The 20,545-nt window shown below is 40.1% G+C and overlaps 4 protein-coding genes across 4 annotated transcripts; 2 read left to right on the top strand and 2 right to left on the bottom strand.

Annotated features, from left to right (window-relative positions):
• Nucleotides 1–1,065: 1,065 nt before the first annotated feature.
• PHYBLDRAFT_74982 (hypothetical protein) lies at nt 1,066–7,898 on the top strand (the record flags this gene model as incomplete). The annotated part of the gene is made up of 4 exons (XM_018443042.1): nt 1,066–1,374; nt 1,492–3,450; nt 3,528–3,876; nt 3,951–7,898. 4 exons carry the CDS (start codon nt 1,066–1,068, stop codon nt 7,724–7,726), a joined length of 6,393 nt encoding a protein of 2,130 aa, XP_018287077.1. The 3' UTR covers nt 7,727–7,898.
• A 787-nt stretch (nt 7,899–8,685) lies between these two features.
• PHYBLDRAFT_156288 (hypothetical protein) lies at nt 8,686–12,947 on the top strand (the record flags this gene model as incomplete). The annotated part of the gene is made up of 16 exons (XM_018433480.1): nt 8,686–8,754; nt 8,935–9,036; nt 9,104–9,188; nt 9,316–9,437; nt 9,520–9,672; nt 9,728–9,904; nt 9,992–10,894; nt 10,971–11,141; nt 11,196–11,505; nt 11,564–11,679; nt 11,763–11,936; nt 11,993–12,282; nt 12,369–12,498; nt 12,562–12,715; nt 12,782–12,814; nt 12,880–12,947. 16 exons carry the CDS (start codon nt 8,686–8,688, stop codon nt 12,945–12,947), a joined length of 3,057 nt encoding a protein of 1,018 aa, XP_018287076.1.
• Nucleotides 12,948–13,569: 622 nt separating this feature from the next.
• PHYBLDRAFT_150035 (hypothetical protein) lies at nt 13,570–16,002 on the bottom strand (the record flags this gene model as incomplete). Its single annotated transcript, XM_018432384.1, has 1 exon — nt 13,570–16,002. The coding sequence occupies one exon, from the start codon at nt 16,000–16,002 to the stop codon at nt 13,570–13,572; it is 2,433 nt and encodes an 810-aa protein (XP_018287075.1).
• A 648-nt stretch (nt 16,003–16,650) lies between these two features.
• Nucleotides 16,651–18,922, bottom strand: PHYBLDRAFT_136132 (hypothetical protein; the record flags this gene model as incomplete). The annotated part of the gene is made up of 6 exons (XM_018429766.1): nt 16,651–17,673; nt 17,756–17,834; nt 17,896–17,996; nt 18,096–18,560; nt 18,635–18,669; nt 18,719–18,922. The coding sequence occupies 6 exons, from the start codon at nt 18,920–18,922 to the stop codon at nt 16,839–16,841; spliced, it is 1,719 nt and encodes a 572-aa protein (XP_018287074.1). The 3' UTR covers nt 16,651–16,838.
• Between the last annotated feature and the right edge of the window lie 1,623 nt (nt 18,923–20,545).

Here is a 20,545-nt window from a genome sequence, read left to right as displayed (position 1 = left end):
AAATCTACACAGTAAAGTAAGTGTACGTACCTCGAGTTACACTTGTGTTTCAATTGGTTTTCGGAATTACTTGTAATCTATGAAAAGGGCTGAGATTAGTTTGGCACAAAGCAAAGACCGCAGTCCTATTTTACTCTTCTAGTCGATTCAATTGGCCAGCACGGTAGCCGGGCACGGGGATTAACTGCCAAGAATTATTCATTGGGCAATAAAAAAAAAACAAAAAAAAAAGGAGAGAAAGAAAGGAGACAGATTACTTAAACCGTGTGACTGGACTGTCTTCCGGAGTAAGAAAAAATAAACAAGCGAAATTTTTTTTTTTCAATGAAGGAGAGACGCCTATAAAAACCACGTCTTCCTTGAAGCAATGAACGTCTCAGCTCCCTTGGCTGACGATTCCTGGAATACCCTTTTTCAAATAAAAACCACCCCTTCTTCTTTATATTTACTCTCTGTTCCCGCGTGAACACCCATTTACGAAAGACACTCAATCAAACAAAAAAGTAATTGTTATTGGCGTTTTGTGTGTCTTTGTGTGTACTATAATTGAGATCAAAGTTTCTAACGACCCATATATAAAATATAATATATAATACATATATGTATGTGTCTGTGTGTCTGTGCGTATTTGCTCATCAAAGGCTTTCTCAAAGAACAGCAAGCATCTGTACATTTATATATAAGCAAAACACAAGCATCACATAGACTCTAAAAACAAAAATGGCATCAAACATCCCTATTCCTCCTGTCACCGCTGCTGGCACTGCACATAATACAAGCTTGGGCGCTCGCATTTTGGCTCCTGCTGCCAATGCTACCCCACTTCCCCTCACTCCCCGATCTCCATCTGCTCCTCATCGTGCTGTAACTGCAGTCGATAACCCCAAAGATGTCACAACAGCTGCTCTGGTTCTGCAGGACGGAGCAAGCTATCAGGGTATTTCATTTGGCTCAGAAACAAAGAGCATTTCTGGAGAGTGTGTCTTCCAGACTGGTAAGTTTTTTTTTTGGTTTTATATTGTCCAAAAAAAAGTTCGCCTGTTTAAACCTAGTCAATGATTAGGTATGGTTGGCTACCCTGAGTCATTGACCGATCCCTCTTACCGCGGTCAAATCCTTGTCCTTACATTCCCTCTCGTCGGTAACTATGGTGTTCCTGACCGCAAGGTTATGGACGAAATCCTCGAGGGTATCCCCAAATACTTTGAGTCTTCAGAGATCCACGTTGCCGGTCTGATCGTCGGCAACTATGCCGCTGACTACTCCCACTTCTTGGCTTCTTCCTCTCTCTCAACCTGGCTCAAGGAGAATGATGTCCCTGCTATCTATGGTATTGACACCCGTGCCTTGACCAAGAAAATCAGAACCCAGGGTGTTCTTCTCGCAAAGATCTTGTTCCCCAAGACCACCGTCTCTGTGTTAGACTCCGCTGCATCTGCCCTTGGTCTCACAAAGAACGTCTCAGCTGAGCGTTGGATGCAAGAATATCAGGATGTTGACTGGGTTGATCCCAACAAGCGCAACTTGGTCGCCGAGGTTTCCATCAAGGAGCCCAAGCTCTACAAGCCCGACCCCAAGAAGGCCCTCAAGACCCCCTGTGGTACTCGCACTATCCGTGTCATTGCTGTTGATGTCGGTATGAAGTACAACCAGATCCGTTGCTTCGTTTACCGTGGTGTCGAGCTCAAGGTTGTTCCCTGGAACTACGATTTCACCGCCGAACCTGTTGATTCTTATGATGGTCTCTTCCTTTCCAACGGTCCTGGTGACCCCACCACGGTCCAGGCCACCATCAACAACGTACGTACCGTGCTCAAGAACACCAAGAAGCCAATCTTCGGTATCTGTCTCGGTCACCAGATCTTGGCCCTTGCTGCTAACGCCAAGACCATCAAGATGAAGTACGGTAACCGTGGTCAAAACATTCCCTGTACCAACTCTATCTCCGGTCGCTGTTACATAACATCTCAGAACCATGGTTATGCTGTTGATACCACCACTCTCCCCGCTGATTTCGAGGAGCTCTTTGTCAATGCCAACGACGGCTCAAACGAAGGTATCATCCACAAGACTCTTCCCATCTTTTCTGTCCAGTTCCATCCCGAATCTACTCCAGGACCTCGCGACACAGAGTTCCTCTTTGATGTCTTTATCAATAGCATCAAGGACTGTCTTGCTGAGAAGAAACTTGTTCCTGTCAAGATGCCCGGAGGTCTCAAGGCCGACAACATTGCCAAGAACCCCCGTGTTTCGGTTAACAAGGTTCTCGTTCTCGGCTCCGGTGGTTTGTCCATTGGTCAGGCCGGTGAATTCGATTATTCTGGTTCCCAGGCTATCAAGGCCTTGAAGGAAGAAGGCATCTACACCATCTTGATTAACCCCAACATTGCCACAATTCAAACTTCCAAGGGTCTCGCCGATAAGGTCTACTTCTTGCCCGTCACACCTGATTTCGTTCGCAAGGTCATCGAGTTCGAGAAGCCTGATGGTATCTACGTCACATTTGGTGGTCAGACTGCTCTCAACGTTGGTATCAAGCTTAAGGATGAGTTCGAGTCTCTTGGCGTCAGAGTTCTCGGCACCCAGATCGATACTGTCATCACCACCGAAGATCGTGATTTGTTTGCTCAGGCCTTGTCTGAAATCAACGAGAAGTCCGCTCCTTCTGCCTCTGCCGTCAGCATCCCTGAGGCTCTTGCTGCTGCAAAGCAGATCGGTTACCCTGTCATTACTCGTGCTGCTTATGCCCTCGGTGGACTTGGCTCTGGTTTCGCCGACAACGAACAGGAGTTGATCGCCCTTTGCAACAAGGCCTTTGCCACCTCTCCTCAGGTTCTGGTCGAGAAATCGATGAAGGGCTGGAAGGAAATCGAGTATGAGGTCGTTCGTGATTGCCAGGACAACTGTATTACTGTCTGTAACATGGAGAACTTTGATCCTCTTGGTATTCACACCGGTGATTCCATTGTTGTCGCTCCTTCCCAGACATTGTCTGATGAGGATTACAACATGCTCCGTACCACTGCTGTCAATGTCATCCGTCACTTGGGTGTTGTTGGCGAATGTAACATCCAGTATGCTCTTAACCCCTTCTCCAAGGAGTACTGCATCATTGAAGTCAACGCTCGTCTCTCGCGTTCTTCTGCTCTTGCTTCCAAGGCTACCGGATACCCCCTTGCTTTCGTCGCTGCCAAGTTGGGTCTCGGTATTCCTTTGAATGAGATCTCAAACAGTGTCACCAAGGTTACCTGCGCCTGTTTCGAGCCTTCACTCGATTACGTTGTTGTCAAGATCCCCAGATGGGATCTCAAGAAGTTTAACCGTGTCAGCACCGCTTTGAGCTCTTCCATGAAATCTGTCGGTGAGGTCATGGCCGTTGGTAGAACCTTTGAGGAAACTATCCAAAAGGCTATCCGCGCTATCGATTACAACTTTGTTGGTTTTAGTGCCGTAAGTAAACATTTAGTTCTGTGAGCAAAACCAATTGTACTAAAAAAAAACAAACATCTTCCAAAAAATATTATTAGAACGACTATGTTGACAACACTAACCTTGATGATGAGCTCCGCAACCCCTCTGACCAGCGTTTGTTCGCTATTGCCAATGCCATGAACGATGGTTACACTGTCGATCGTATTTGGGAATTGACCAACATTGACAAATGGTTCTTGAACAAGTTGATGCGCATCGTTAACCTTGACAAGCGTCTCGAGGGTTTCTCCAAGGCTAACATTCCCGGAAACATGATCCGCTCTGCCAAGCAGCTTGGTTTCTCCGACCGTCAGATCGCTAACAAAATTAACAGCAATGAATTGGCTGTCCGCAGACTTCGTCAGGAATATGGTGTAACACCATTTGTCAAGCAGATCGATACTGGTAAGTTTTTAATTTTTTATCACTAATAGAAATAGTAGCAATAGTAATATGATACTTATAATATACATATATAGTCGCTGCCGAGTTCCCTGCTTTCACCAACTACCTTTACATGACCTACAATGCTGTTGAGCACGATATCACCTTTGATGACAATGGTATTATGGTTCTCGGTTCGGGTGTGTATCGTATTGGTTCTTCTGTCGAGTTCGATTGGTGTGCTGTTCGCGCTATCCGTACCCTTCGCGAAAAGGGTATCAAGACGGTCATGGTCAACTACAACCCCGAAACTGTGTCCACTGATTATGATGAGGCCGATCGTCTGTACTTCGAGAACATCAACATGGAACGTGTCCTCGATATCTATGAAATTGAGCGTTCTTCCGGTGTCTTGATGGCTATGGGTGGTCAGACCCCCAATAACATCGCTCTTCCTCTTTACCGCCAGAACGTCAAGGTCCTTGGTACTTCCCCCGAGATGATCGACAACGCCGAGAACAGATACAAGTTCTCTCGTATGTGCGATCAGATTGGTGTTGACCAGCCCCAGTGGAGAGAGCTTACCTCCTTTGATGAGGCCGAAAGCTTCTGTAACAAGGTCGGGTACCCTGTACTCGTTCGTCCTTCTTACGTCTTGTCTGGTGCTGCCATGAACGTTGTATTTTCTAAGGATGATCTCGAGTCTTACCTTAAGGAGGCTGCTGCTGTATCCCGCGACCACCCCGTTGTTATCTCCAAGTACATTGAGGAAGCCAAGGAAATTGAGATGGACGCTGTTGCTTTAGACGGAAAGATGATCATGCACGTTGTCTCTGAGCACATTGAGAACGCTGGTGTTCACTCCGGTGATGCCACTCTTGTGTTGCCTCCCCAGGATTTGGACCCCGAGACCGTGCGCAAGATTGAGATTGCCACCGCTAAGATTGGTCGTGCCCTCAATGTCACCGGTCCTTTCAACATTCAATTCATTGCCAAGGATAATGAGATCAAGGTTATTGAGTGCAATGTCCGCGCTGCTCGTTCCTTCCCCTTCGTGTCCAAGGTTACTGGTGTCGACTTGATCGAGATGGCTACCAATGCCATGCTTGGTCTTCCCGTCACTCCTTACCCCAAGGTTAACATTCCCAAGGATTATGTTGGTGTAAAGGTTCCTCAGTTCTCTTTCAGCCGCTTGTCTGGAGCTGATCCCGTTTTGGGTGTTGAGATGGCTTCCACTGGTGAAGTCGCCTGTTTCGGCAAGGACAAATATTCTGCTTACCTCAAGGCTCTTGTCGCCACTGGATTCACTTTGCCTAAGAAGAACATCTTGTTGTCTATCGGTTCTTACAAGGAGAAGCAGGAAATGCTTCCTTCTGTAAGAAAGCTCCACGAACTTGGATACACTATTTTCGCTACCGCTGGTACTGCCGATTTTATCCAGGAGCACAACATTCCTGTCAAGTACCTCGAGGTTTTGGATGGTTCAGGTGATGATACTCTCAAGGCTGAGTACTCTCTCCAACAACATCTGGCCAATAACTTGATTGACTTGTACATCAACTTGCCTTCTCGCAACCGTTACCGCCGCCCTGCTTCTTACATGTCCAAGGGTTACCGTTCCCGTAGAATGGCCGTTGACTATGACATTCCTCTTTTGACCAATGTCAAGTGCGCCAAGGTCTTTATTGAGGCTCTTGCTCGCAACCCCAGTGGCTCGTACGAGATTCTCGGTATCGATTACAAGACCGGTCACACCACCGCAACCTTGCCAGGTCTCTTCAACATCAACGCTTTCTTGCCCAAGGGTCAGGACTTTGGTGCTGTCTCCAAGGCATCCGTCTGCGCTGGTTTCACCACCTTATCCGCTGTCGCTCAAGATGTTATCAACACATCTTCCTTTGAGTCCACCCACGTTGCTGCTCACAAGTCTGCCCACACTGATTATATCCTCAACGTGATTGCCACCACTGAGAATGCTTCACAGCTTGCTTCTCTTGCTGCCGATGCTGGTGCCGTTTATATTAACACCGACAAGATCGGCAGTGGTCAGGTTTCTGTCTTTGACTCTGTCTTCTCTTCATGGCCCAACTCTCACTTGATCATTACTGATGCTAGAGGTACCGACCTTGCTTCGATTTTGTTGCTTGCATCCCTCCACAATAGTGTCATCCACGTTTCCAATGTGATCAACAAGAGTGATCTGGCTTTGATTGAGATGAGCAAGAAGAAGGGACTTGAGGTGTCTTGCGATGTCTCCGTCTACTCTCTTTTCTTTGCTTCCGAGGACTTTAACAACACCAAGCTTTTGCCTACCAAGGATGATCAGGCAGCTTTGTGGAAGAGTCTTGATGTCGTCGACTGTTTCTCGATTGGATCCACTCCCAGCAAATTGGCCCAAGAATTGGGTAAGCCTGTTACCAAGATCGAGGGTATCAATGAAACACTTCCTCTTCTTTTGGATGCTGTTTCCAAGGGTCGTCTCCAGCTCAAGGATATTTCTGACCGTCTTTACGAGAACCCTCGCCGCATCTTTGGCTTGGTTGCTCAGCCCGAGACTTTCATTGAGGTTGAGGTCGACCGCCAGCACGTCTGGGCTACTGATGCCTCTACATGGTCTCCTCTTTCTGGTCGCACCCTTTATGGATCTATCTCTAGAGTCGTGATGAACGAGAAGACTGTCTTTATGGATGGTACCTTCTCTTCCGATGGTACCCATGGTCGCAACATCTCTGCACAGGTCCAGGCCGTCAAGTCTTCCACCAAGGACTCCCAGAACAGCAAGCTTGAAAACGCTCTTTCTGCTCCTAAGAAGACCGAGAAGGCTATCCGCGCCTCCGCCGAAGATTCAATCAAGTTGGCCGGTTCAGAGAACCAGCAGTTGGTGTCTTATGAAGCTCAAACCTACGAGCTCTCTGCTTCACTCTCACGTGTTGTCAGCCGTTCTCCCTTCTACAACAAGCACATCTTGCGTGCAAAGCAGTTTGACCGCAATGATTTGCATTTGTTGTTCGGTGTTGCTCAGGAGATGCGTACTTTGGTTGAGCGTTATGGATCAATCAACTTGTTGCAGGGTCGTGTCATGACTACCATGTTCTTCGAGCCCTCGACCCGTACTTCTTCCTCGTTCGAGGCTGCTATGTACCGCCTTGGTGGTAAGGTTGTCGCTGTCAGTGCCACCACATCTTCAGTCCAGAAAGGCGAGTCCCTTGCTGATACTGTTCGCACTCTCGGATGTTACGCCGATGCTATCATTCTCCGTCATCCTCAGGCTGGTAGTGCCCAGATTGCTGCCAAGTACTCCAAGGTTCCTGTTATCAACGCTGGTGATGGTATTGGAGAGCATCCTACTCAGGCTTTCTTGGATGTATTTACCATCCGTGAAGAACTCGGTACTGTCAATGGTTTGACCATCACTATCGTTGGTGATCTCAAAAACGGCCGCACTGTCCACAGTCTTGTGAAGCTTCTTGCTTACTACCAGGTTACAATCAACTATGTCTCGCCCGAGTCTCTCTCTATGCCCGCTGATTTGATGGAGGAGATCAAGGAAGCTGGTGTTACCCAGAACGTTTACCGCACTCTCGACGATGTCATTGGAACCACTGATGTTCTTTACATGACTCGCGTCCAGAAAGAACGTTTCTCTACTGAGGAGGAATACAACCGTGTCAAGGATGCCTTTATTATCAACAACGATGTATTGAGCAAAGCTCAGGCTCACACTCTTGTCATGCACCCTCTTCCCCGTATCAACGAGATTGAGCCCGAAGTTGACTTTGACCAAAGAGCCGCTTACTTCCGCCAGATGCGTTATGGTCTCTTTGTTCGCATGGCTCTCTTGGCCTTGGTTATGGGCACCCTTCGCGATTAAGTAAAGATCGAACCATTTAGACTATTATCATTATTATTGTCATAAAACAAAGCAAAGAAAAACCTATTTATTGGTTTTGGATACAAATTGTAGAAAAAAAAAGCATAATGCATTCTCATATCTATAAAAATAAATTATTATTGTTTCAATTTCTTTAAAAAAAAAGAAAGCTATTCATTGTAGATTTGAAACTGTTATTTCAATTGATGTCATTCCTCGAATTAAAACAATTCTCATGTAGCTATTCTTGATGGGTATGGAGTGACTGTACTGAGACTTATTCAAACTTAATTGTGAATCTCACTCCCTCTTTGTTTATTTATTCATTTAACTTTAAAAAGATTAATGATTTAAAGTACCAATTACAGGGAATTATAGACGTATTTTATCAATTGATGGGATTTTATCATTAATTCATACATGAGTATACCTCAATTTCAATTTCAATTTCAATTCCTTTTAAATACCTAACATTCAGATAAAGAGCAAAATGTCTTTACACACACACACACATATATATATATATATCTTCATGCAAATCAGCCCTTTTTTATTGTTCCTGCTTTCTAACCAACAGTCGCGTGTAACATTGATGTTTCGCGTGGCATCTTGAAATTTGCTACACACATTTCAACACATTTAGAGAATAATACTCATATTTATCTAAAGAGAAAAATAGGAAGAAGTATCGAAATATCATAAAAGCTGTAATTTTAGATTCTTATTAATGCTCAAGGTCTTGAACCTACAAATCACAAAAAAAAAAATATAATCTACACATCCAATAATAAAAATTAAAATAAAATAGAATAGAACATTAAAAAAAAAAACGAAAAGTGGAAGAAAAGACAGTGTGCTGACGTCATTAGAAGTCCAAGAACGGGATTTTTTATATTAGACGCGAGACAGCGCTTTTTTTTTGGCAGACGTGCCTTGCACTTGCATTAAAGCGATCGGTCATGGCCAGCATACAAATTGATGCAAAGCGGTTCCACAAACGGGCCAGATTCTTGATCTCGCAATGGAAGGTATGAATTAATTGTTTTTCTTTATCTCTTCTCTAGAAGATTGTAATGTGGAAGAGAATCCAATATTTCAATTCCTACTTGATTATCAAAGATATCAGGTTAAACTTCAATTCCTACACTCATCGTACAATAATCAAGCGATTGATTCATTTTTATCATTCTAAAAAATAAATTGAACAGAGTCCTACGAATTCAGAACTATTCCAAGACACCGATGCTATTCTTTTGCTCGTCGGTGATGAAGATTACGAGAATCCTTACCGAAAATCTGTCACTGCGCAGGCAAGTTCTTTTTTTTTGGATCTGTCATTGTGATCATCAATTGGCTGACAGAAAGACATCTATGTAGACATGGCTTCTTGGATTCCCAATCTTCCAGTCTTTGATCCTCCTTACTCCTGAAAAGATCACATTTGTGTGCAGCATGAAGAAGGGTAAACTTGCATACTACATCTACATCATTAACAAAAAAAAAGAGAGAGAGAAAAAGTTTTTTTTATACTGTAAAAAAAAGAGAAAAAGAAACTGTACTGAGACTAAATTATATTTTATTTCTTCAAGGTGATGTGATTGAGACTATCAAACAGGGCGATAAACAGGTTCCTGTTGATATAATTCGCCGCGGAAAGAACACTGAAGAAAACGTTCAATTGTATATTCCATTGATCGAAGAACTGAGTGGGGTAAAATAGAAAATTTTATTTAAAAATCTAAAAAAAAAGATGTGCGAGATTTAAGGAAGCTCATGATGATTTTTGTGTTTAGAAACGTGTGGGTGTTATTGCCAAAGACAAATTTACCGGAAAGAATGTGGATGAATGGACAAAGGCTCTCAAGCAATCAGGAAAGAAGTTTGATGAGGTTGATGTTGGTACTGCAATCTCAGCATGCTTGGCAGTCAAAGATGAAGAAGAAGTGGTATGCATAATACTTGTGTCAGTATGCCAGGTCGACTAAATTAAAGTGATATTAGAGAACTATGCGTACTGCAGCCAAGCTTAGTTCCAATGTGATGAAGTATTACTTCATGGACGAAATGGCTACCATTGTAGACGAGGAAAAGTCTGTAACACACGAGAAACTCTCGGCTCAAACTGAAGATGTATTGGAGAATCCCAAAATGGCAAAGGTGCTTCGTATGCCCTCTGAAGTAAGTGTTTTTTTTTATCGAAAAGGAATAGCATATTTGGTATTAAAAAGTTAATTTGTCATAATTTAACAATAACAATAACAAAAGGTTGACAACAAAGACGACCTCGACTGGTGTTACAGCCCCATCATTCAGAGTGGTGGTGTGTATGATTTGAAGTCTTCTGCTGCATCGAATTCTGACACACTTCATCCTGGTGTTATCATTTGCTCACTCGCTGTTCGCTACAAATTCTATTGCTCCAACATTGGACGAACCTTTTTGATCGATCCCAGCAAAACACAAGAAAAGAATTACGAATTTTTAGTTGATCTTCAAAGTCGCGTAATGGATACTATCAGAGATGGCGTCAAAATCAAAGATGTCTATTTGAAGGCTTTGAGTCACATCAAGGCAAAGCGCCCTGATCTCGAAAAACATTTTACAAAGAACGTTGGTTTTGGTATGGGAATCGAATTCCGTGAGGCAAGCTATGTTTTGACAGGAAAGAATGTCCGAGAGCTTAAGAACGGCATGGTGCTCAACTTCTCCATGGGTTTCTCTGATCTCGAAAATCCAAAGCCCACAGATGAACGTAGCAAGAAATACTCTCTTCTTATCATCGATACAATCCGAGTCACAAACGATGCACCTGTTGTATTGACAGACTGCAGTAAGCGTTTGAACGAGGTGTCATACTTCTTCAAAGATGAGGGTGGAGATGGAGACGAAACAGAAAGCGCTCAGAACCCCAAGTCTTCAAAGAAGGACTCCGTATCGAAGACAGCTATCTTGAGAAGCAAGTTCAGAAGTGAAGAGCAAGAAGAAGAGTCTCGTGAACAAAAGAGAAAAGAGCATCAGAAGCAGCTCTTTGCCCAAAAGTTAGCTGATGGTCTTGCCAAATTCTCTGAAACCGCCGAGAATGATAATGATGAAAACAAAGCGGCATTTAAGAAGTTCGAGAGTTATCGATCTGAATCTAAGCTTCCCCGTGAAGTCAAGGATTTGAGAGTAAGCCTTTTTTTCTTAATATTCTAATTGGTAGTTTCTGGTGAGAATATCAAGTCTCATTACTCGATTTATATAGATTGTTGTCGATAAGAGAAGTGAATCAATTATCCTTCCTATTTATGGCATGGCTGTTCCATTCCATATCTCTACACTGAAAAATGCAAGCAAGAGCGACGAAGGAGACTACGTGATGCTCCGTCTCAATTTCTTGACTCCAGGTCAGGCTGGTAGCAAGAAAGAAGATATGGTAAGACTATATGCTACTCTGACCGAATATTATATTAAACGCGTATATACATAGCCATTTGATGATGTGAACGCCACATTTGTACGTGCACTGACATTCAGAAGTGCAAATACTGGACGTATGGCCGAAATCTTCCGTAGTATCACAGACCTTAAAAAAGACGCTTCAAAGAAAGAAGCCGAAAGAAAGGAGATGGCCGATGTTGTAGAGCAGGATAATTTGATTCAGGTCAAGGGTAGACGACCCCTTAGACTACCCGATGTCCATGTCCGACCTTCAGTAGAAGCCAAGCGACTACCCGGTGAATTAGAAATTCATACAAACGGTCTTCGATACCAGTCTATTCGATCCGATAATTCATTCAGTAAGAATATTCATCGACCACCAACCTATTTTCAATTGTACTTATTGCTTCCCAAAAGATGTTTTGTTTAGCAACGTAAAGCATTTGTTCTTCCAGCCTTGCGATAACGAACTATTGGTCTTAATCCACATCCACTTCAAGAACCCAGTATTGATCGGAAAGAAAAAGACAAAGGTCCGTTTTATCTTTTTGTGGATGTTTTTTTTTGTTACGGTACTAATATATATATATTTAAAAAAAAATGTATGTTTATACAGGATATCCAATTTTATCGCGAAGCATCAGACATGCAATTCGATGAAACTGGCAACAAGAGAAGAAGACAAATGTATGGTGATGAAGATGAATTGGAAGCAGAGCAAGAAGAAAGAAGAAGAAGAGCAAACTTGAACCGCGAATTCAAGACATTCACAGAAAAGATCGCAGAAGCAGTAAGTCTTGTGGTTAGGTCTTTGTTTTAAGCGTCAAAACTTAATGTCTCGCGTAGAGTGATTCTCGTATCGAAGTCGATATTCCATTCCGAGAACTTGGCTTCCAGGGTGTGCCATTCCGTTCAAACGTACTCTTACAACCTACCACAGACTGTTTGGTCCATTTATCCGATCCTCCTTATTTAATTATTACATTAAGTGATATTGAGATTGCTCATTTGGAACGTGTTCAGTTTGGTCTCAAGCACTTTGATATGGTCTTTGTATTCAAAGACTTCCATCGTACACCCATCCATATCAATACCATCCCTATATCACAACTAGACAATGTGAAAGACTGGCTTGAGTAAGTATTATTTTTGAATGTTCATCTTAAAATATATAAGAAAAGAAAGGCAACAGTTTGCTAATCTCATTTTCTAAAAAAAATAGTTCTGTAGAAGTTGCATTTACGGAAGGAGCTGTCAACCTTAACTGGACTATGATCATGAAAACAGTGAATGAAGATCCAGCAGAGTTTTACAAGAATGGCGGCTGGAACTTCTTGGGCCCTAATAGTGATGTATGTCTAACACAAAGATTTTTTTTTAGCTATTAACTTTTGTCATTTATTTTTCTATTATAGGATGATGGCTCAGGTAATGATTCAGATACCGCGAGTGAGTTCGAGATTAGCTCTGAAGAGCTTGATGAGAGCTCAAGTGAAGATGAAAGTGGTTTTGGATCGGATGCTTCAGAAGATTCAGAAGAAGAAGAAGAGTTGTCTGATTCAGGCGACGGTAAGACAAAAGAAAGAAAAAATGAATACTTAAATTATAATGTGTCTCACCAAATCAAAATTTTAGATTGGGACGAGTTAGAAGAGAAGGCAAGACAAGGTATGTTTTATAATTCTTTTGAAGAAGAAGGGATAGTATTAAGATGACTAACTATTGAAAAATAGCTGATGAGCGAAAACTTAAGAGAGCTGGAGAATTCGAGGAAGTTCCTAGAAAGGCACCAAGACGCTAAAGAAAAAGGAGAAAAAGATAATACTTTTTATTTTTATTTTTATTAAGATTTAGTTTGTGGTGGATTACTTTTCTTTATATTTTCTTCTTATTTTTTTTTTCTATATTCTATTATTCACTTGCACGGCATTGTATAAATCCTCAAGACATTGCTTTCATGTCTCTTCTTTCCTTAATTAAAAAGAAGTATGTCCCAAGAATATATATAAATGGGCATTACACATATTATTCACACATTCATGACGGCTACACCCTCAATGTTCATTTGGCTGGTTTTTATATACAAATATATCTATATATAAAAGTGTTTTTTAAAACCTTATAATCCGTGTACTTAAAATTCAAGACTTGCATTGAATAAATATGAGACTATATGAAGTGGCGCTTTTCTCTTCTGCTTCTTCTGCTTCTCTTTTTAGTTGACTAACCCTAGACTGAACCTCTATTGAATATTCATAAAGATCACCAATACATTTCAAGATTTTTATACATAGAAGATTTACAGCAACAGCAATAGAAGGATGGGCAATTTATACAATGTTATTCGTTTGTTTGTTTTGTTTTGTTTTTGTTTTCATGCTTGTGCTATTTCACACTATTTGTTTGATTATACACTTATTTTGTTATACATTTTCGAAGCCAAACACTTCCAAAGCTACCGTAAGATCAATTGTCACTCCTTCTGACATGTCGGCGTGTATAATGGTTTGACCGACGTAACCTGATTCACTATCGTTATGCTGAAGTAACTCTGCTGATTCCGTCACAGGTACCAGGACACGATCTTCTTGGTCAACCCGCTGGTTTTCGGTAAGGTTTTCATGGGTATTGAGGCAATAAATGGAATAACGGATGTTGGCTCTTTGAGATCTCTGATGAAGATTTCCGGCAATTCGTTTGATAGGTGAATCATAGCGTGATCCAAAGGTATATTTGCGTTTCATACTGTATGATGAAGACCGAGATACGTTTGAGCTTTCTCGTCTTGAAAACAACGCCTTTTTTGGACTAGTCTTGCTTGTACCAAGACTGTAGCGGATAAACTCGGATCTCTCTTCTTCGTTTTCTAGGATTTGTTCATTATCAGAAAGACCTGGAGTGTTATTTTCTTCTTCTGCTTCTTCTACATTCACAATTTCATCTGACTTGTCTGATGATATCTCAGACAGCTCTCGTCTAAGAAGTCCTTTGTCGTCATGATACAGCTCAAATCGACAAACCAGTACATTCTTGTCGCTGGGATTCTCTTCGTCGTTTGAACCTTCCTTTTTGTTGTTGGTATTGTTCATGTAGAGTAAGTGTCTTGGCATCACTTGAGCCTCAACAGCTACAGAATAGGATGATCCGAGGATTTTTTCTGGTCGTGAGTAGAATGTTTTGGAATATGATGCAGGCGAATATTGGTTGGCTAGTAAAGGATCTGTTCCTTCAAGTGGTGTTTGTGTGAGTACAGCTACACTGTCTGAAGAAGTATCTTTGGATGTTTCACACCTCACGATTTGATCCGACTCATAAAAAGAATCTTCTTCATCTTCTAGTGAGTTCAATAGATTCTCAAGTTCATCTTCGCTCTCATTTGCATCGTTGTGTGTGGTTTCTGTGGGTGCTTTATCGTTTGTTGAGTTGGCGTTTGATTTCTCGATTAATTTCCATCCATTTGCAACTGTAGCTGGTGTGAGATGAATTGATTTTCGGAAACGGAATTTGGGTGTCCCGAGTAATATTCTTCTTCGTCTTTCCTGATCTACAGTGTCATCGACATCAAAATATTCGTTGAGGGCCTCGCTGCGATCTTGGGTTGGATCCTTTCCATTATAATCCTCTTCAGATGGAATGGGCTGGCTCGACTGGAAATGGAATGGAAAAATGATACGTTCTAGTGCTTCTCTTTGCCAAAGGGCCCGAAAAACAATTTCTTCATTGACGATCTTGTCATGGCGTACGGTGGTTAATTGATCGAATGTCATGTTGCTGTATATCACAGTTGTACGTAGGAGATAGGATAATACGGTTGCTTTGTCAATCACTCCACCAGAAGATACGTCTGCCATAAGTTTTTCAAAAGGTACACACGCAGAGAAACTTATTCGTACGGGCTGCAGTTTGGTGACTTCATTAAAGCCAACGCTAAATTGGGCGTCTTCCAGTTCTTCAGATGGAATTCGTTTACGCTTCAGTGCACGCACCGTGTTTGCCGAGAGCTCTTCGTTTGGAAAATTTCCAAACGCTTTGATTCTCTGGTGTTTTTTCTGAGCCAGTAGTGACTTTGGTGGTTGTACGAATCCAGAAAGTCGTTTATTGTGCTGGTCAACTGGCCCAGAAGCGGTCCAAGTGATTTTGCCGACCGACTGCATGAATGTAACCAAGGTCTTTTTTAAGAGACAGTAGCGTTCAAACTCACTGCCGACAAACAAGATATCTGCACTCAAGACATCGGCCATGTAGTCAACTGGAAGTATGGCGAGTCCAGCCGGATGCTCAGGGCCGTATCTTAGCAAGAGCAGTAACACGGCGTCTCTGAGCTGTAGATAAGCGTTGTGGTTGCGAGGAAGCTGTCCGATAGTTTCAAGATCACGCACAGCCGTTGCCAGGGACAGCTGTGTAGTTGTGTAGCGCTTGATGCATTCGTCTGCAAGATCATCAATGTCGAACAAGATTGCTATCGATAATATATGGAGAGTGTCTTCGTCCTCAAGTTTCTGGGTCATTTCGGACTTGTCATGTGAGTATAGCCATTGAATCGCAAATCTAATGTGAGACGTCAAAATGTGATTTAATGGCTCATTGGATCGATTATTGGATTTTCTGGTCGAGCATGGTGATAATTCAATAGGACTCTCCCAACGACGTGTAACAATGTGTTGAAAAGGGCTCAAGACAAAACCGCGGTTAGAGAATGCTTTGAAGAGATCGATTTTAAGAGTAGTTGTAAATTCGGTTTTTTCCTCAAGGGTGGATTTGTTGGGCTTGACTTTACGAATTTGAGTTAATTTCTGCATTAGACTTTCAAAAAAAGGCGATTGGCACATTATTGCTCGATGAACATCAAAACGCATGGAGAAAGGAAAGACAGGATGAATGAATTCAAGGGACAAGTCCGAGAATAGGGATTTATCAAACATGTCCTCCATCAAATGGCGTTCTAGTTTATTTTTTGTTTTTTTGTTTGTCATTGATTGGTAGTAAGAGAATTGTAATGCTACACAAGACAAGAAGGTAAAAAGATAAAGATAAAATAAAAAAGAAGAAGGAATAAGAACAAGCAACAGCAGTAACAGTAGTAAGTATTAGTAGTAGTAGAGTTTGAGCGGGTAGCAAAAGTCTAATGATTATTCCTCGATTTATCAAATCTGGTTTACAAGAAATTATCAAAGTCACGCTGTAGTTAAAGCAGATTAATACATATAATTTATCATCATCAACATGGTAGGATGTTCGAGACAAAAGGTCGTAAGTAATAGATAGACAAACATAAAACAAGCTTTTTATTTTACATTTTAGTCTATACGTTAATATACAAGAACTTGTTAAAGACTTGTTGTTAATAGCTTTTCGTTTTTTCTTTATAAAAAAAAAGAAGAATAATACTGTGAGGGAATATGGTTATTAGTCTTGATGTTCGTTAAAGAAGCTTGGTGTAAAGTATACAAATTAAACAAGCATTGGAATGCAGATCTCTTTAGTTGGAATGGATAAAATGATATATACATTACATACATTTATATATAAAATAAAATATAATACAATACGATATGAAAGAAGAGGAAAAATAAAAAGTAAATTAAAAGAAACATTAATATTTCTATTTACAATATACATACATACATAAACATGTGCATGTGTGTATAAATCTCTGTCCTGTAGACAGTCTGCTTCCAAAAGGAAATCTGGGTTATTTGATTATACTAGTTTGCCCATTCTTGTTTATACTTGTTTCAGAAATAGACGAGGTTGGCGAAATCAATGTATTTGGTTCTGTAGTAATTTCCACTTCGCCTGATTCCGAAGCAAGGACAAAAGTGTGCTCTACGGTGGGAGACTGCAGATTATTTGATCCAGGTTCCAAAGCTTCCTGTGCAACATATTCATCTTCTCCTTTTACAACCACATCAATACACCCTTCTCTTGGTAATATTTCGTCGCTATCACTCTCTTCTGCCTCATTGTCGGTTGATTGAGTACGCTCTGTGCTGCCTATGATGTGTTGCTGGATTTTCCCGGATATCGCTCCAATACTTCCATAGCCAAACCCTCTTCTTTCTTGATGGGATAAGGGGATACAAAAGTCAATAACTGGATAATTTGAATCTCCAAATGGAAGCTTCTTGCTCTGTTCATATAGCTCCTCTACATCTTCTGAGGCACTTGGATCGTCAAATCTCAACGCTTCCTCGTTTTCTTCATCTTCAAGCATCTGTTCGTCATTAACACCTCTCTTTGGCGTACTTATGTACATTGATGGCTGTACTGGCTTCACCCAGTATTTCTTTGCCGAGCTGGCTGAATAACGGAGTCCGGCCATGAGCCGTGAGTCCCGAGTGGGGCCACTTGGAGGTAATCCGACGGCTGGCTCAAAAGCTCGATAACAGAATCGATCTCCGTAGAATGTATCTCTAGAATCCATCAATACATCTTTAAGGCCAATAGAGTCTCTTATTGCCACGCGTAATGGCATTCGTGCGGTATGTACATCTGGATTTAAATATTCTTTATATGTAAAAGAGTAACTGTTGAAGAAGTCAATAATTAATTGGCTATACTGTTAATGATATATATATATATATAGCTTTATTTTATTTGTCTGCTTACAAATGGCCAATAGCAGCTGGTACCATTTCTACACAGATTAAAATGTCTTGGATAGCGACGGAAATATGTCCTGGACCAGCTAAAGATATAAATTATGTTGAATTAATATATTATTGAATTATTGCGATAAATTTACGTACAGTCTTTAATGACACCTATAGACACTAGAAATGTGATTACCACACTTTGCCAAAAAGAAAAGAAGATGATGGATTTCACACAGAGGAACTTTGAAAAAGGACTTGTTAAATATATAAAACGAGTATTATTAATATCATTGTAGAATGATTTGGTTTTGTAGCAAGATATAATACAACTATAAAATTAATAATAAACTTACCGAAATCCGACCAAATCTTCTTTGGTAGCGTAGAAGAATACAAGAAGAGACCAGAGGCTTTGACAGACACTGAGATTGTAGATAAAGGTAATATAAAAGTAGGAACTTGACCAGCTCACTTCGCCTTCGGTAAAGTTACCTGTGGCTTTAAGGATCATGGTTAGGATGGCCAATATTGGTTTGAGATAGACAAATTGAAGAATACTGCGTTTGACGAATAAGAATGTGTAAGGATCTCCAACGAATATTTCTCGGGACCAAAGTGAACCAGGAAAGACGTTTTTAGAAGGCGGACGTGAATGGAGTTTGGCAAAAAGAGCTCTCTCTCCACCAAACTTGCTTAGTAAGAGATTGAAGAAGGCATAGAGAACAAATGCTTCATAAATGTCCCGAAAGGTGTCGACATAGAATGCTGTGTTGAGGGAGACTAATGAAATACACGTACTGATTCCATACACAGGAACCCTGTTGTATTTTTGACAGTTGGAAACAAATCATTAGAAGTCTAGATATAAAGAAATTGAATATGAGTAGCTTACATTAATAGAATACGAATTACTTGTCGTTGTAGACTCTGTAAATATATTAGTGTGCTTGTGCATATATAAATATATTATATTCACCGGCTGTCTGTAATTCTTCCAATGGAACCAAACTGCTGTGAATGAGATGCAGGTGCTGATGATCGTACAAATGAATGCAATGTGAATGGCAATAGGATGGAATGTTGATCCCGAACCACCTTCACCGTATCCCCAGTTATTGATATTTTGGTTCCATAGTTCTGTAGTGAGTATTGATTGATTTAAAGTGTGTGTTTGATACATCAGAACTGTATCTTGATTTATTAAATAATAAAATGAAGACAATTCAAACAATTCAAGTAATGATAATGATAGTAATAGGACAGTGGTTGATAGGTTATTAGAAAATATTGATTTTTATTTAATTCGATTTTTTTTAATTAATTAATATATAAAGGACTTGTATCCCCGCATTAAATAATCACGTCGGCATGACGAGAGACGACGTCTGTGATGGTACCACAAACAAGGTCAACCATGTATGTCCTCTTCAAAACAATGGTAAATAAGATATAGAATTGATTACATTATATTATTACTAATCTATATTTTTAAAAACTGAAGGAGAATATTAAGGTGTGACTAGTTTTTCTCAGGGCGAAAAAAAAAAAGCAAGTTGATTAAACAAATATATATGTAAGATGGAGAGAGAAAAGTGATCGAATGTACAATGAAAATGGAAAAAGGAAATGGGATTTTTAATAAGAGAATAATGATTTCATAATTTCACAATTCCATAATTCCATAATTCTGTAATTTCTATAATTCACAGTTGCAAAAATATATATAAAACGTATCATAGCTACTGTGCTACTTTGTTGGCCTACAATGTTAATCCGGTCATTGTTTCCGCCCATCACCGGTGAATTGAAGTGAAATTAGTAGAGTTTATTTTCCTATTCGTGTCCGTGGGTACAGTTGCAGGTGAAATATGGTAAGGTAATAAAATAAAATAATAATAAAAAAAATAGAAATGAGGTACATTATTATTATTATAATATATATATATATATATTTAAACTAAACTAAGATAAAATAAAATAAAATAAATGGAGATCAAAGAACAGGATCCCCAATAAACTGTGTACAGTGTGAATGTCGTGTTACATTTCATGGTAACCCAATTCATTCATTCAATTTTTTTTTTTATACTTTATCTAAAATTTTCTATTAGGAATAATAAATTTCTGCTTAATACTATTTATAGTAACTTGTTTAAAGATATATTCCTGCTGTGTACCATTCTCTATTTATCTCCGATGACCTTAGATAGAATTGTTTACCAAAACAAGACATGAAATGCTATTTATTCTTATATAAATACATAAAAATATACATACATAAAAATATACATACATAAATATATATATATATATATATATATATATATATATTAATATAAGCTTATTTATTTATTTATTTATTTATGTAGGTATCTATGTATGTATATGCACAGTCTTGCATACAATATATATATATATAAAGCCTTTTATATACGCATGTGAGCAAGTGAATTAACAAGTGAGTGAGTGAGTGAGTAAAGAGGTGTGTTATATGTATATTTAGATGATTGGTGTGCTCTAAATTATTTTTCAACTCAAATTTTGTTCAACTAAATAAAATATTATTTTTGGTTCATTTCAATCTTAGCAGCCAATAAAAATTGATGTAGTATAAAAATAAGCAGTTTATGACGTATTCAAACTGTTGCACTTGTTTATAGATACATACATAGTAGTTATATTAATCTCGCGCTTTTATTCAGAAAGTCAAAAATAAAAAAATAAAAAAAAAAAATAAAAAAACAAGCCCTTGAATATTCATAATTTCTCTCCCTTCCTTCTCCCCTCTTCTCCCCCCCCCCCC

Source organism: Phycomyces blakesleeanus (assembly GCF_001638985.1).
Source record: "Phycomyces blakesleeanus NRRL 1555(-) unplaced genomic scaffold PHYBLscaffold_23, whole genome shotgun sequence".
Classification (NCBI taxonomy): domain Eukaryota; kingdom Fungi; phylum Mucoromycota; class Mucoromycetes; order Mucorales; family Phycomycetaceae; genus Phycomyces; species Phycomyces blakesleeanus.
The sequence above is the reverse complement of the archived record's forward strand: the minus strand, read 5'-3'. Positions and strand labels throughout refer to the sequence as shown.